Source organism: Pseudophryne corroboree, chromosome 8 (assembly GCF_028390025.1).
Source record: "Pseudophryne corroboree isolate aPseCor3 chromosome 8, aPseCor3.hap2, whole genome shotgun sequence".
NCBI lineage: Eukaryota > Metazoa > Chordata > Amphibia > Anura > Myobatrachidae > Pseudophryne > Pseudophryne corroboree.
In genome coordinates, this window is record NC_086451.1 from 379,139,329 (window position 1) to 379,155,691 (window position 16,363).

At 49.0% G+C, this 16,363-nt stretch overlaps 1 protein-coding gene across 1 annotated transcript in view; it reads left to right on the plus strand.

The window, feature by feature from the left end:
- The first annotated feature begins 823 nt into the window (after positions 1-823).
- Positions 824-16,363, plus strand: part of RSPH6A (radial spoke head 6 homolog A) — a 75,503-nt gene continuing 59,963 nt past the window's right edge. Inside the window, exon 1 of the mRNA XM_063937611.1 lies at positions 824-1,233. Within this exon, the coding sequence (XP_063793681.1) occupies positions 1,133-1,233 (101 nt within the window). The 5' untranslated portion in view covers positions 824-1,132. The remainder of the gene's footprint in view (positions 1,234-16,363) is intronic.

Sequence of the window (16,363 nt, forward strand, 5' to 3'; positions counted from 1 at the left end):
TGGAGCTAATGTCCAGTAGCCTAAGAAGCCCAATCCACTCTGCACGCAGGTGAGTTCGCTTCTTCTCCCCTTAGTCCCTCGATGCAGTGAGCCTGTTGCCAGCAGGTCTCACTGAAAATAAAAAACCTAAACTAAAACTTTCACTAAGAAGCTCAGGAGAGCCCCTAGTGTGCACCCTTCTCGTTCGGGCACAAAGATCTAACTGAGGCTTGGAGGAGGGTCATGGGGGGAGGAGCCAGTGCACACCAGATAGTCCTAAAGCTTTCTTTAGATGTGCCCAGTCTCCTGCGGAGCCGCTATTCCCCATGGTCCTTACGGAGTCCCCAGCATCCACTTAGGACGTTAGAGAAACTGGCGTTAGCATGAGGTAATAAAGCTGACTTGCGGCCGCTTTGCTTGCGATACAGAATCAGGCCCAGAGTCAGTGAGGCCACATACTGACCCTAATGTTACACTATAACAAGGCACCAGCCCCAGAAGCCCATATATTATTCTACAGTTTGGTATGCAGCTGTGTATAGTATTGCAGCGCTTCAACAAGCAGTTATGATGTGATTAACAACACACAATTCCCTCAGACATTCTCATGATCCGCATATACTGTATACCAATAGATTACAGGTGCTATGTGTGGCTGTATTATGATCTATTACTATGGTTACACCTTGCTTTCAGCAGTATGTTGGTGTAACCCACACATGGATCTCTGGTGCTATGTTGTGTGAGTAGATGTAACTACAGCCAGTGACAGCAGTGCAGAGGATCACAGCTCAGTCAGGGTATTAGTAATGGATAGTGATATTCTGCAGTGCTGCTGGTGACCAGCACCACACATAGGATGAGCGATGAAACCACCTCCAGACCAGACACGCATGTAGTGAGGAGCCCACTAGCTTCAACCATGTAGTGAGGGCTGGGCTGTGACTGACAACTCCCGGCATGCCGTGCAAACAGAACTTTCGTCAGGTGATTGGGAAAGCTTCGTTTGGTTCCCTAGCAACGGGGAAGCGAGCGGTAACCGCAGCAACTGGAGTCGCAGACCGACGGACGCCGGGGACTCTCTTACCGGCTCGGGGCTTCTCCGCGAGCGTTGTGGGACTCTGGGTTCCGTGGCAGGATCACTGAAGGAGAGATGTCGGAGAATCCGGCTGGTGTGGCTCCGGATCCACGAGAGCTACAGATCCAAAATGCTAAAGCCTATCTACTGCAGGCGGGGTCATCCGGGGTCAGCCTGTAAGTATGTAGGATGGAGGCTTCTTTTCTTTCTGGGCAAGAAATACATATTTTTTTTTAATAGCTATGGGTGTACATATTGTGAGGAGACACTGACCTGAGTGATACATACCAGACAAATCGAAAATGTGTATGTGTGTGCTTGCTTTAACTGTAGAGATTAGGGGCCATATAGATACTTGTGTCAGTATATGGTGAATAAACTGTTGTTGAACAAACAGTACCAGATATGTGCGTGACACTCGGTGGCTGAGCCCTGTGGTGCTGATCCGCTGGCTGCGGAGGCTTTTTGCTCTTCTGAGCTTATGTGGGGAGGCCAGACCAAAAAGGGCATCCCTGGGCACTTCCAGTCTCCAGACACACTTCCAAGAGCTGGATGAGGCCTTCGTAGCAGATCATGGACGAATACAGCCAGACCTTCTAAGTGCTGTGCCTAAAAGCATTTTCCAACAGGCCCCAGACCCAGCTTGCCCTGTCACTGAGAGCTTCTGCAGAGCATGCTGAGGCTTTTAGTTCATCAGGAGTTGCAGAACTGATATTTCCTAGCAGCAAAACTTTCTTACTCTTCTGGACTGTCAGGGAGGCTCCTGATATTTGGGGTGTCCTCAAGAACACCTGGCAGAGTAGGTCACCCTCTAGCAGCAGTGGATTGGGATGGAAAACCATCCCAGGAAATTTATGGAAGCAGCCCTAATAGCCCCCACAGGAAAAAAAATAAGAATTTACTTACCGATAATTCTATTTCTCGGAGTCCGTAGTGGATGCTGGGGTTCCTGAAAGGACCATGGGGAATAGCGGCTCCGCAGGAGACAGGGCACAAAAGTAAAGCTTTCCGATCAGGTGGTGTGCACTGGCTCCTCCCCCTATGACCCTCCTCCAAGCCAGTTAGGTACTGTGCCCGGACGAGCGTACACAATAAGGGAGGAATTTTGAATCCCGGGTAAGACTCATACCAGCCACACCAATCACACCGTACAACTTGTGATCTAAACCCAGTTAACAGTATGATAACAGCGGAGCCTCTGAAAAGATGGCTCACAACAATAATAACCCGATTTTTGTAACTATGTACAAGTATTGCAGATAATCCGCACTTGGGATGGGCGCCCAGCATCCACTACGGACTCCGAGAAATAGAATTATCGGTAAGTAAATTCTTATTTTCTCTATCGTCCTAGTGGATGCTGGGGTTCCTGAAAGGACCATGGGGATTATACCAAAGCTCCCAAACGGGCGGGAGAGTGCGGATGACTCTGCAGCACCGAATGAGAGAACTCCAGGTCCTCCTTAGCCAGAGTATCAAATTTGTAGAATTTAGCAAACGTGTTTGCCCCTGACCAAGTAGCTGCTCGGCAAAGTTGTAAAGCCGAGACCCCTCGGGCAGCCGCCCAAGATGAGCCCACCTTCCTTGTGGAATGGGCATTTACATATTTTGGCTGTGGCAGGCCTGCCACAGAATGTGCAAGCTGAATTGTATTACACATCCAACTAGCAATAGTCTGCTTAGAAGCAAGAGCACCCAGTTTGTTGGGTGCATACAGGATAACAGCAAGTCAGTTTTCCTGACTCCAGCCGTCCTGGAACATATTTTCAGGGCCCTGACAACATCTAGCAACTTGGAGTCCTCCAAGTCCCTAGTAGGTGCAAGGCACCACAATAAGCTGGTTCAGGTGAAACACTGACACCACCTTAGGGAGAGAACTGGGGACGAGTCCGCAGCTCTGCCCTGTCCGAATGGACAAACAGATATGGGCTTTTTTGAGAAAAAACCACCAATTTGACACTCGCCTGGTCCAGGCCAGGGCCAAGAGCATGGTCACTTTTCATGTGAGATGCTTCAAATCCACAGATTTGACTGGTTTTAAACCAATGTGATTTGAGGAATCCCAGAACTACGTTGAGATCCCACAGTGCCACTGGAGGCACAAAAGGGGGTTGTATATGCAATACTCCCTTGACAAACTTCTGGACTTCAGGAACTGAAGCCAATTCTTTCTGGAAGAAAATCGACAGGGCCGAAATTTGAACCTTAATGGACCCCAATTTGAGGCCCATAGACACTCCTGTTTGCAGGAAATGCAGGAAACGACCGAGTTGAAATTTCTTTGTGGGGCCTTCCTGGCCTCACATCACGCAACATATTTTCGCCACATGTGGTGATAATGTTGTGCGGTCACCTCCTTTCTGGCTTTGACCAGGGTAGGAATGACCTCTTCCGGAATGCCTTTTTCCTTTAGGATCCGGCTTTCCACCGCCATGCCGACAAACGCAGCTGCGGTAAGTCTTGGAACAGACATGGTACTTGCTGAAGCAAGTCCCTTCTTAGCGGCAGAGGCCATAAGACCTCTGTAAGCATCTCTTGAAGTTCCGGGTACCAAGTCCTTCTTGGCCAATCCGGAGCCATGAGTATAGTTCTTACTCCTCTACGTCTTATAATTCTCAGCACCTTAGGTATGAGAAGCAGAGGAGGGAACACATACACCGACTGGTACACCCACGGTGTTACCAGAACGTCCACAGCTATTGCCTGAGGGTCTCTTGACCTGGCGCAATACCTGTCCCGTTTTTTGTTCAGACGGGACGCCATCATGTCCACCTTTGGTATTTCCCAACGGTTTACAATCATGTGGAAAAAACTTCCCGATGAAGTTTCCACTCTCCCGGGTGGAGGTCGTGCCTGCTGAGGAAGTCTGCTTCCCAGTTTCCATTCCCGGGATGAAACACTGCTGACAGTGCTATCACATGATTTTCCGCCCAGCGAAAAGTCCTTGCAGTTTTTGCCATTGCCCTCCTGCTTCTTGTGTCGCCCTGTCTGTTTACGTGGGCGAGTGCCGTGATGTTTTTCCCACTGGATCAATACCGGCTGACCTTGAAGCAGAGGTCTTGCTAAGCTTAGAGCATTATAAATTTACCCTTAGCTCCAGTATATTTATGTGGAGAAAAGTCTCCAGACTTGATCACACTCCCTGGAAATTTTTTCCTTGTGTGACTGCTCCCCAGCCTCTCGGGCTGGGCTCCGTGGTCACCAGCATCCAATCCTGAATGCCGAATCTGCGGCCCTCTAGAAGATGAGCACTCTATAACCACCACAGGAGAGACACCCTTGTCCTTGGATATAGGGTTATCCGCTGATGCATCTGAAGATGCGATCCGGACCATTTGTCCAGCAGATCCCACTGAAAAGTTCTTGCGTGAAATCTGCCGAATGGAATTGCTTCGTAGGAAGCCACCATTTTTACCAGGACCCTTGTGCAATGATGCACTGTTTTTAGGAGGTTCCTGACTAGCTCGGATAACTCCCTGGCTTTCTCTTCCGGGAGAAACACCTTTTTCTGGACTGTGTCCAGAATCATCCCTAGGCACAGCAGACGTGTCGTCGGGATCAGCTGCGATTTTGGAATATTTAGAATCCACCCGTGCTGTTGTAGCAGTATCCGAGATAGTGCTACTCCGACCTCCAACTGTTCCCTGGACTATGCCCTTATCAGGAGATCGTCCAAGTAAGGGATAATGAAGACGCCTTTTCTTCGAAGAAGAATCATCATTTCGGCCATTACCTTGGTAAAGACCCGGGGTGCCGTGGACAATCCAAACGGCAGCGTCTGAAACTGATAGTGACAGTTCTGCACCACGAACCTGAGGTACCCTTAGTGAGAAGGGCAAATTTTGGGACATAGAGGTAAGCATCCCTGATGTCCCGGGACACTATATAGTCCCCTTCTTCCTGGTTCGTTATCACTGCTCTGAGTGACTCCATCTTGATTTGAACCTTTGTAAGTGTTCAAAAAAATTTTTTTAGAATAAGTCTCACCTAGCCTTCTGGCTTCAGTACCACAATATAGTGTGGAATAATACCCCTTTTCTTGTAGTAGGAGGGGTAATTTAATTATCACCTGCTGGGAATACAGCTTGTGAATTTTTTCCCATACTGCCTCCTTGTCGGAGGGAGACCTTGGTAAAGCGGACTTCAGGAGCCTGCGAAGGGGAAACGTCTCGACATTCCAATCTGTACCCCTGGGATACTACTTGTAGGATCCAGGGGTCCTGTACGGTCTCAGCGCCATGCTGAGAACTTGTCAGAAGTGGTGGAACGCTTCTGTTCCTGGGAATGGGCTGCCTGCTGCAGTCTTCTTCCCTTTCCTCTATCCCTGGGCAGATATGATCTTATAGGGACGAAAGGACTGAGGCTGAAAAGACGGTGTCTTTTTCTGCAGAGATGTGACTTAGGGTAAAAAACGGTGGATTTTCCAGCAGTTGCCGTGGCCACCAGGTCCGATGGACCGACCCCAAATAACTCCTCTTCCTTTATACGGCAATACACCTTTGTGCCGTTTGGAATCTGCATCACCTGACCACTGTCGTGTCCATAACATCTTCTGGCAGTTATGGACATCGCATTTACTCATGATGCCAGAGTGCAAATATCCCTCTGTGCATCTCGCATATATAGAAATGCATCCTTTAAATGCTCTATAGTCAATAAAATACTGTCCCTGTCAAGGGTATCAATATTTTTAGTCAGGGAATCCGACCAAGCCACCCCAGCTCTGCACATCCAGGCTGAGGCGATCGCTGGTCGCAGTATAACACCAGTATGTGTGTATATACTTTTTATGATATTTTCCAGCCTTCTGTCAGCTGGTCCTTGAGGACGGCCCTATCTATAGACGGTACCGCCACTTGTTTTGATAAGCGTGTGAGCGCCTTATCCACCCTAAGGGGTGTTTCCCAACGCGCCCTAACTTCTGGCGGGAAAGGGTATACCGCCCATAATTTTCTATCGGGGGGAACCCACGCATCATCACACACTTTATTTAATTTATCTGATTCAGGAAAAACTATGGTAGTTTTTTCACATCCCACATAATACCCTCTTTTGTGGGTACTTGTAGTATCAGAAATATGTAACACCTCCTTCATTGCCTTTAACGTGTGGCCCTAATAAGGAATACGTTTGTTTATTCACCGTCGACACTGGATTCAGTGTCCCTGTCTGTGTCTGTGTCGACCGACTAAAGTAAACGGGCGTTTTAAAAACCCTGACGGTGTTTTTGAGACGTCTGGACCGGTACTAATTGTTTGTCGGCCGTCTCATGTCGTCAACCGACCTTGCAGCGTGTTGACATTATCACGTAATTCCCTAAATAAGCCATCCATTCCGGTGTCGACTCCCTAGAGAGTGACATCACCATTACAGGCAATTGCTCCGCCTCCTCACCAACATCGTCCTCCTACATGTCGACACACACGTACCGACACACAGCACACACACAGGGAATGCTCTGATAGAGGACAGGACCCACTAGCCCTTTGGAGAGACAGAGGGAGAGTTTGCCAGCACACACCAAAAACGCTATAATTATATAGGGACAACCTTATATAAGTGTTTTCCCTTATAGCATCTTTTTTATATATTTCTAGCGCCAAATTAGTGCCCCCCCTCTCTGTTTTAACCCTGTTTCTGTAGTGCAGTGCAGGGGAGAGCCTGGGAGCCTTCCCTCCAGCCTTTCTGTGAGGGAAAATGGCGCTGTGTGCTGAGGAGATAGGCCCCGCCCCTTTTTCGGCGGCCTCGTCTCCCGCTCTTAACGGATTCTGGCAGGGGTTAAATATCTCCATATAGCCTCCGGAGGCTATATGTGAGGTATTTTTAGCCAAAATAGGTATTCATTTGCCTCCCAGGGCGCCCCCCTCCCAGCGCCCTGCACCCTCAGTGACTGCCGTGTGAAGTGTGCTGAGAGGGAAATGGCGCACAGCTGCAGTGCTGTGCGCTACCTTTAGAAGACTGAGGAGTCTTCTGCCGCCGATTCTGGACCTCTTCTTACTTCAGCATCTGCAAGGGGGCCGGCGGCAAGGCTCCGGTGACCATCCAGGCTGTACCTGTGATCGTCCCTCTGGAGCTGATGTCCAGTAGCCAAGAAGCCAATCCATCCTGCACGCAGGTGAGTTCACTTCTTCTCCCCTAAGTCCCTCGTTGCAGTGATCCTGTTGCCAGCAGGACTCACTGTAAAATAAAAAACCTAAGCTAAACTTTTCTAAGCAGCTCTTTAGGAGAGCCACCTAGATTGCACCCTTCTCGGCCGGGCACAAAAATCTAACTGGCTTGGAGGAGGGTCATAGGGGGAGGAGCCAGTGCACACCACCTGATCGGAAAGCTTTACTTTTGTGCCCTGTCTCCTGCGGAGCCGCTATTCCCCATGGTCCTTTCAGGAACCCCAGCATCCACTAGGACGATAGAGAAAACACACATTGGCCCTAACAGAAAACAATAAAATAAATTGGCCCCTACAGGGAAAAAAATGGATAATATAGCTTTTGGTATTACAATTTGTTTTAAATTTTCACTGCTGTTTGAAAGGCCCAGTCACACCAAAAAGTTTGATAATTCTTGGCTGTAGCATCTATGTATTTTAAATGTATTTATTAACATTTATGTAGTGCATTTATATATTCCATTGCACTTTCTTTCAAAGTTGGGTAGGGGTAGATTGGGGACTGAAAGTGACCCTGGAAACATTTGTTAAAGTACCGAAGACAAAAAATGTACAGATGGCGCTTCAAATCAGAGGTGCTGCAGTCCTCCAACCGGGATGGTCACCACTATCCCAAGAAAGTTCAATAAAAGTTCTAAAGGTTTGTTGGGGTGCGCTCCCTGGGTCACTAAGGGCAAAATCCTCCGTCCAGACAGAAAATCGTAGATGAAAGAAAGTGATATAACAAGCGTATACGGGTGGGTGCTATAGACACCCCACTAATTCCGGTACGTAGGCTCGCATCTGTATGGTGGATTCCAGTTCTTGAACCCTTTCCCTCTTCACCTATTAACCCTGTGTGAGTGGATCCATCACCTTATGTGAAGGGATTTTAACCCTACTGTACTTCACTATATATTGCTCTCTTTCTATTTTGGGAATACCGTTGAAATTGGAGCAGGGAAGTGTTGCGGAATAGAGAGCTCTTCAATTTTCTGTCTGGACGGAGGATTTTGCCCTTAGTGACCCAGGGAGCGCACCCCAACAAACCTTTAGAACTTTTATTTGTTAAAGTAGCCTCACATGGGCAGCACCAGAGGTATACCGTGTAACCATGGCGGCAGCGCCACCCCTCACATGTCAACAAACAAAACAGGCCCCACATGTGCTTCTGCCCACTGGGAATCTTCCATGTTGGGACCTATGGCCTCTATCATCCTACTCAATTCCTAGTGAAATAGGTGAGACTGGGACACGATTAGGCTTCCCATACTATCCCTTTAAACTGGGACACTCATGGATTACACAGGTTCTGTGTCTGATTATACTAGGTGAAATGCAGGTTTGAAGTCAGCCAGTCATAGAATCTTTGTCATTTATGGATGTCCCGGTTTAAAGGGATAGTATGGTAAGCCTAGGGATGATGATGGGACTTCACAGCATTGTACTTTTTGAGGCAGAGCCATCATTACATGATTCACCCCTATGCTGCCCACGTACACCTACCCTCCAAGAGGGGAGATAAACAGAGTAAGTATAATAAAAATCTCGGTGTAGTCACATTTGTTCCAGTGAGGAAACTGTTACTATGCATAGAAGGGAATCCAGCACAATCTGTAAACTCTGGAGAATATATAAGGAATATATATATAGTGCTCACTGTATAAATTAGTAATAGTAAAATAAGTGGAGCACTTATAAAACCTCTGTATATTAAGGTTAGCATAATCTGAGCATCTCAGTCCTCTCTGATACAGTGGGTCCCTCATATCCGCATTGCACCACCATTAATACCCCTTTCATATCGCCAATGCCGGATCCCATCCGGGTACTGGAAACGGGTCCTTCCCTGGTGGGATCCGGTATTGGACCCTAACAGCAGGCTAACTGACCCGGCAATATGCCGGGCCGGTTGCCATAGTGGCGGAGGTGGAGCTGAAAGATGAGCTCATCTCCGCGTCCCTCTTCCTATCAGTGAACGAATCCCGGGTCGCATCAACTCGGGAACCCGTTCACGCTGCCACTGACCCGGTATTCAACCCGGGAATAACACTGCTTGAATTACCGGGTTAGGCGACTCGGGAATTCCACTATAGCCCTTTCACACCGTACACTGACCCGTGTCGGCCCGGCAATATGCCGGGTCGATACCGGGTTATTTGTGCGGTGTGAAAGGGGTATGTCAGTCTCCACAAACAGTCTGTAACACAAGTCTACACGCTTAGCGGCGCTTCTAATGTTTCCTCAGACAACAGACTCCCAAAAGTACATTGCCATGTGATTCAGGAGATGAACATCTGATAATCAGACAATAAATTCACATAAAATGCAGGCAATCACAGTGTAGAAAATCATATCTGTAAACTAAAGGCGCCGTGTAGCAGTATTACATAAAACGTCATAATCCACAATTACAGTATGATTGCATGATTAGTAACACAAATAATTACACATATATATACTTTAATAGCGTGAAAATTCTGCTTACAATTTGAGAAATAAACATATAAAGAGCAAATCATTTAAATATTAGTAATAATAGTGATAATATTAAATAGCGTAATATACTGCATCTTCCATAGGCTGTTTTAATACATTAATGAGCCCATGACAGTGGTGGTCAACCGGCAGCCTAGGACTGTGTGTGGCTCTCCAAGACTTCACCTGCAACACCCAATCCCTATGTCATTGGGTCACGGTGCGGTGTGAATGGGTAACCCGGAGATCCGTTCACAGCATAGGAAGAGCCGGCTATTGGAGATGATGTCATCTTCATGCGCCGCCTCGGCATATTGCCGTGGTGACATCATTAACCTGGCAATAAGATGGGCCGCCGGTCTGATAGGGGTCTCTGCCAGATTGCACCCAGGATAAACCCGGGAATGCAATGTGAAAGTGGTATCATTCGCTATGATGTTTCTGTGGAAGATGTACAGCCATTAACCAGTATATATAGTAGTTTGACATCAGTATTAGTCTTGGAGCAACAATTCTATTGAATTATCATCAGAACATAAGGGATTTCTAATCACCCAGTTGTATCTCATAATTATTACTCTGAACGCCATTCATGCATCCTAATTTCTCTTACGTCCTAGAGGATGCTGGGGACTCCAAAAGGACCATGGGGTATAGACGGGATCCGCAGGAGACATGGGCACACTATAAGACTTTGAATGGGTGTGAACTGGCTCCTCCCTCTATGCCCCTGCTCCAGACCTCAGTTAGATTCTGTGCCCAGAAGAGACTGGACACACACTAGGGGAGCTCTCCTGAGTTTCTCTGAAAAGACTTTGTTAGGTTTTTTATTTTCAGAGAGACCTGCTGGCTACAGGCTCTCTGCTTCGTGGGAGTGAGGGGAGAGAAGTCAGAGGTCTTCTTCTGAGTTAAAGGCTCTGCTTCTTAGGCTACTGGACACCATTAGCTCCAGAGGGTGCGATCACTTGGTGCGCCTAGCTGCTTGTTCCCGGAGCCGCGCCGTCAACCACCTCACAGAAGCCAGAAGAAAGAAGACTTCAGTAACGGAGGTACAGCGCAGCGGTCGCTCTGCGCTCCATGCTCCCACACAAACACCAACGGCACTCGCAGGGTGCAGGGCGCAGGGGGGGCGCCCTGGGCAGCAGGTTACTGGAGTTTTCTCTGACGTCCTAGTGGATGCTGGGAACTCCGTAAGGACCATGGGGAATAGCGGGCTCCGAAGGAGACTGGGCACTCTAAGAAAGAATTAGGACTACCTGGTGTGCACTGGCTCCTCCCTCTATGCCCCTCCTCCAGACCTCAGTTAGAATCTGTGCCCGGCTCGAGCTGGTTGCACACTAGGGGCTCTCCTGAGCTTCTAGAAAAGAAAGTATTTGTTAGGTTTTTTATTTTCAGTGAGATCCGCTGGCAACAGACTCACTGCAACGAGGGACTTAGGGGAGAGAAGCGAACCTACCTGCTTGCAGCTAGCTTGGGCTTCTAGGCTACTGGACACCATTAGCTCCAGAGGGATCGAACACAGGCCCAGCCTCGGTCGTCCGGTCCCGGAGCCGCGCCGCCGTCCCCCTTGCAGAGCCAGAAGCATGAAGATCTTCACGGAAATCGGCAGCTGAAGACTCCGGTCTTCATTAAGGTAGCGCACAGCACTGCAGCTGTGCGCCATTGCTCCCTGTGCACACCACATACTCCGGTCACTGATGGGTGCAGGGCGCTAGGGGGGGGGGGGGCCTGGGCAGCAATTAGAGTACCTTAAAGTGGCTAATCACACATAATATAGCCTAAGAAGCTATATATGTGTAAAATACCCCTGCCACATTATTATTATAAAAGCGGGAGAAGTCAGCCGAAAAAGGGGCGGGGCTATCTCCCTCAGCACACTGGCACCATTTCCTCTCACAGCTCCGCTGGAAGGACGCTCCCCAGGCTCTTCCCTGCAGTTTCTAGGCTCAATAGGGTAAAAAAGAGAGGGGGGGCACTACATTTAGGCGCAAATACTATATATATAGCGGCTATAGGGTAAATCACTTGTGTAGTGTAACTCCCTGCATTATATAGCGCTGTGGTGTGTGCTGGCATACTCTCTCTCTCTGTCTCCCCAAAGGACTTTGTGGGGTCCTGTCCTCAGTCAGAGCATTCCCTGTGTGTGCGCGGTGTGTCGGTACGGCTGTGTCGACATGTTTGAGGAGGCTTATGTGGAGGCGGAGCAAGTGCCGATAAATGTGATGTCACCCCCTGCGGGGTCGACACCTGAGTGGATGGATATGTGGAAGGAATTACGCGACAGTGTCAACTCCTTACATAAAAGGTTTGACGACATAGCAGATGTGGGACAGCCGGCTTCTCAGCCCGTGCCTGCCCAGGCGCCTCAAAAGCCATCAGGGGCTCAAAAACGCCCACTACCTCAGATGGCTGACACAGATGTCGACACGGATACTGACTCCAGTGTCGACGACGATGAGACTAGTGTATATTCCAACAAAGCCACCCGTTACATGATTACGGCAATGAAAAATGTGTTGCACATTTCTGACATTAACCCAGGTACCACAAAAAAGGGTATTATGTTTGGGGAGAAAAAGCAACCAGTGGTTTTTCCCCCATCTGATGAGTTGAATGAAGTGTGTGAAGAAGCGTGGGCTTCCCCCGATAAGAAATTAGTGATTTCTAAAAAGTTGCTAATGGCGTACCCTTTCCCGCCAGAGGACAGGATACGTTGGGAGACATCCCTAGGGTGGATAAAGCGCTCACACGCTTGTCAAAGAAGGTGGCACTACCGTCTCAGGATACGGCCGCCTTAAAGGAGCCTGCGGATAGAAAACAGGAGGCTATCCTGAAGTCTGTATATACACACTCAGGTATTATACTGAGACCGGCTATTGCTTCAGCATGGATGTGCAGTGCTGCTGTTGCGTGGTCAGATTCCCTGTCTGATAACATTGATACCCTCAACAGGGACACTATATTGCTAACCATAGAGCATATTAAAGACGCAGTCTTATACATGAGAGATGCACAGAGGGATATTTGCCGGCTGGCATCTAGAATGAATGCAATGTCCATTTCTGCCAGGAGAGGATTGTGGACTCGGCAGTGGACAGGTGATGCAGATTCTAAAAGGCACATGGAGGTTTTGCCTTACAAAGGTGAGGAATTGTTTGGGGACGGTCTCTCGGACCTCGTTTCCACAGCAACAGCTGGGAAGTCGACATTTTTACCCCATGTTCCCTCACAGCCAAAGAAAGCACCGTATTATCAGGTACAGTCCTTTCGGCCCCAGAAAGGCAAGCGGGTTAAAGGCGCGTCCTTTCTGCCCAGAGGCAGAGGTAGGGGGAAAAAGCTGCACCATACAGCCACTTCCCAAGAACAAAAGTCCTCTCCCGCTTCCTCTAAGTCCACCGCATGACGCTGGGGCTCCACAGGCGGAGCCAGGTGCAGTGGGGGCCCATCTCCGGAACTTCAGCGACCAGTGGGCTCGCTCACGGGTGGATCCCTGGATTCTACAAGTGGTATCTCAGGGGTACAAGCTGGAATTCGAGACGTCTCCCCCTCGCCGTTTCCTCAAATCAGCCTTGCAACAGCTCCCCCAAGCAGGGAGGCAGTGCTGGAGGCGATTCACAAGCTGTATTCTCAGCAGGTGATAATCAAGGTACCCCTCCTTCAACAAGGACGGGGTTACTATTCCACAATGTTTGTGGTACCGAAACCGGACGGTTCGGTGAGACCCATTTTAAATTTGAAATCCTTGAACACTTATATAAGAAGGTTCAAGTTCAAAATGGAATCGCTCAGGGCGGTTATTGCAAGCCTGGACGAAGGGGATTACATGGTATCACTGGACATCAAGGATGCTTACCTGCATGTCCCCATTTACCCTCCTCACCAGGAGTACCTCAGATTTGTGGTACAGGACTGTCATTACCAATTCCAGACGTTGCCGTTTGGTCTGCCCACGGCACCAAGGGTATTTACCAAGGTAATGGCCGAAATGATGATACTCCTTCGGAAAAAGGGAGTTTTAATTATCCCATACTTGGACAATCTCCTTATAAAGGCGAGGTCCAGGGAGCAGTTGTTGGTCGGCGTAGCACTATCTCGGGAAGTGCTACAACAGCACGGCTGGATTCTGAATATTCCAAAGTCGCAGCTGGTTCCTACAACGCGCCTACTGTTCCTGGGGATGGTTCTGGACACAGACCAGAAAAAAGTGTTTCTCCCGGAGGAGAAAGCCAAGGAGTTGTCATCTCTAGTCAGAGACCTCCTGAAACCAAAACAGGTGTCGGTGCATCACTGCACGCGAGTCCTGGGAAAGATGGTAGCTTCCTACGAAGCAATTCCATTTGGCAGGTTCCATGCAAGGATCTTTCAGTGGGATCTGTTGGACAAGTGGTCCGGATCGCATCTTCAGATGCATCGGCTGATAACCCTGTCTCCAAGGACCAGGGTGTCTCTGCTGTGGTGGCTGCAGAGTGCTCATCTTCTAGAGGGCCGCAGATTTGGCATACAGGACTGGGTCCAGGTGACCACGGATGCCAGCCTTCGAGGCTGGGGGGCAGTCACACAGGGAAGAAACTTCCAAGGACTATGGTCAAGCCAGGAGACTTCCCTACACATAAATATTCTGGAACTACGGGCCATTTACAATGCCCTAAGTCAGGCAAGACCCCTGCTTCAACACCAGCCGGTGCTGATCCAGTCAGACAACATCACGGCGGTAGCCCATGTAAACCGACAGGGCGGCACAAGAAGCAGGTTGGCGATGGCAGAAGCCACAAGGATTCTCCGATGGGCGGAAAATCACGTGATAGCACTGTCAGCAGTGTTCATTCCGGGAGTGGACAACTGGGAAGCAGACTTCCTCAGCAGACACGACCTCCACCCGGGAGAGTGGGGATTTCATCCAGAAGTCTTCAAAAAGATTGTAAACCGTTGGGAAAGGCCACAGGTGGACATGATGGCGTCCCGCCTCAACAAAAAACTAAAAAGATATTGCGCCAGGTCAAGGGACCCTCAGGCGATAGCTGTGGACGCTCTAGTGACACCGTGGGTGTACCTGTCGGTTTATGTATTCTCTCCTCTGCCTCTCATACCCAAGGTACTGAGAATAATAAGAAGAAGAGGAGTAAGAACTATACTCGTGGTTCCGGATTGGCCAAGAAGAGCTTGGTACCCAGAACTTCAAGAAATGATCTTAGAGGACCCATGGCCTCTGCCGCTCAGACAGGACCTGCTGCAGCAGGGGCCCTGTCTATTCCAAGACTTACCACGGCTGCGTTTGACGGCATGGCGGTTGAACAGCGGATCCTAAAAGAAAAGGGCATTCCAGAGGAAGTCATTCCTACACTGATTAAAGCTAGGAAAGATGTGACCGCAAAACATTATCACCGCATATGGCGGAAATATGTTGCTTGGTGTGAGGCCAGGAAGGCCCCAACGAAGGAATTTCAGCTGGGTCGATTTCTGCACTTCCTACAGTCAGGGGTGACTATGGGCCTAAAATTGGGTTCCATTAAGGTCCAGATTTCGGCTCTGTCGATTTTCTTCCAAAAAGAACTGGCTTCACTGCCTGAAGTTCAGACTTTTGTAAAGGGAGTGCTGCATATTCAGCCTCCTTTTGTGCCCCCAGTGGCACCTTGGGATCTCAACGTGGTGTTGGATTTCCTAAAGTCGCATTGGTTTGAGCCACTTAAAACCGTGGAGATAAAGTTCCTCACGTGGAAGGTGGTCATGCTGTTGGCCTTGGCGTCGGCCAGGCGTGTATTAGAATTCGCGGCTTTGTCATGTAAAAGCCCTTATCTGATTTTTCATATGGATAGGGCGGAATTGAGGACTCGTTCCCAATTCCTTCCAAAGGTGGTATCAGCTTTTCATGTGAACCAACCTATTGTGGTGCCTGCGGCTATTCTGGACTTGGAGGATTCCAAGTTGCTGGACGTAGTCAGGGCCCTGAAAATATATGTTTCCAGGACGGCTAGAGTCAGAAAAACTGACTCGCTATTTATCCTGTATGCACCCAACAAGCTGGGTGCTCCTGCTTCAAAGCAGACTATTGCTCGCTGGATCTGTAGCACGATTCAACTTGCACATTCGGCGGCTGGTCTGCCGCAGCCTAAATCTGTAAAAGCCCATTCCACGAGGAAGGTGGGCTCTTCTTGGGCGGCTGCCCGAGGGGTCTCGGCTTTACAACTTTGCCGAGCTGCTACTTGGTCGGGTTCAAACACGTTTGCAAAATTCTACAAGTTTGATACCCTGGCTGAGGAGGACCTTGAGTTTGCTCATTCGGTGCTGCAGAGTCATCCGCACTCTCCCGCCCGTTTGGGAGCTTTGGTATAATCCCCATGGTCCTTACGGAGTTCCCAGCATCCACTAGGACGTCAGAGAAAATAAGAATTTACTCACCGGTAATTCTATTTCTCGTAGTCCGTAGTGGATGCTGGGCGCCCATCCCAAGTGCGGATTGTCTGCAATACTTGTATATAGTTATTGTTTGGAGCCATCTATTCGAGAGGCTCAGTTGTTGTTCATACTGTTCACTGGGTATAGTATCACGAGTTGTACGGTGTGATTGGTGTGGCTGGTATGAGTCTTACCCGGGATTCCAAATCCTTTCCTTATTGTGTCAGCTCTTCCGGGCACAGTTTCCCTAACTGAGGTCTGGAGGAGGGGCATAGAGGGAGGAGCCAGTG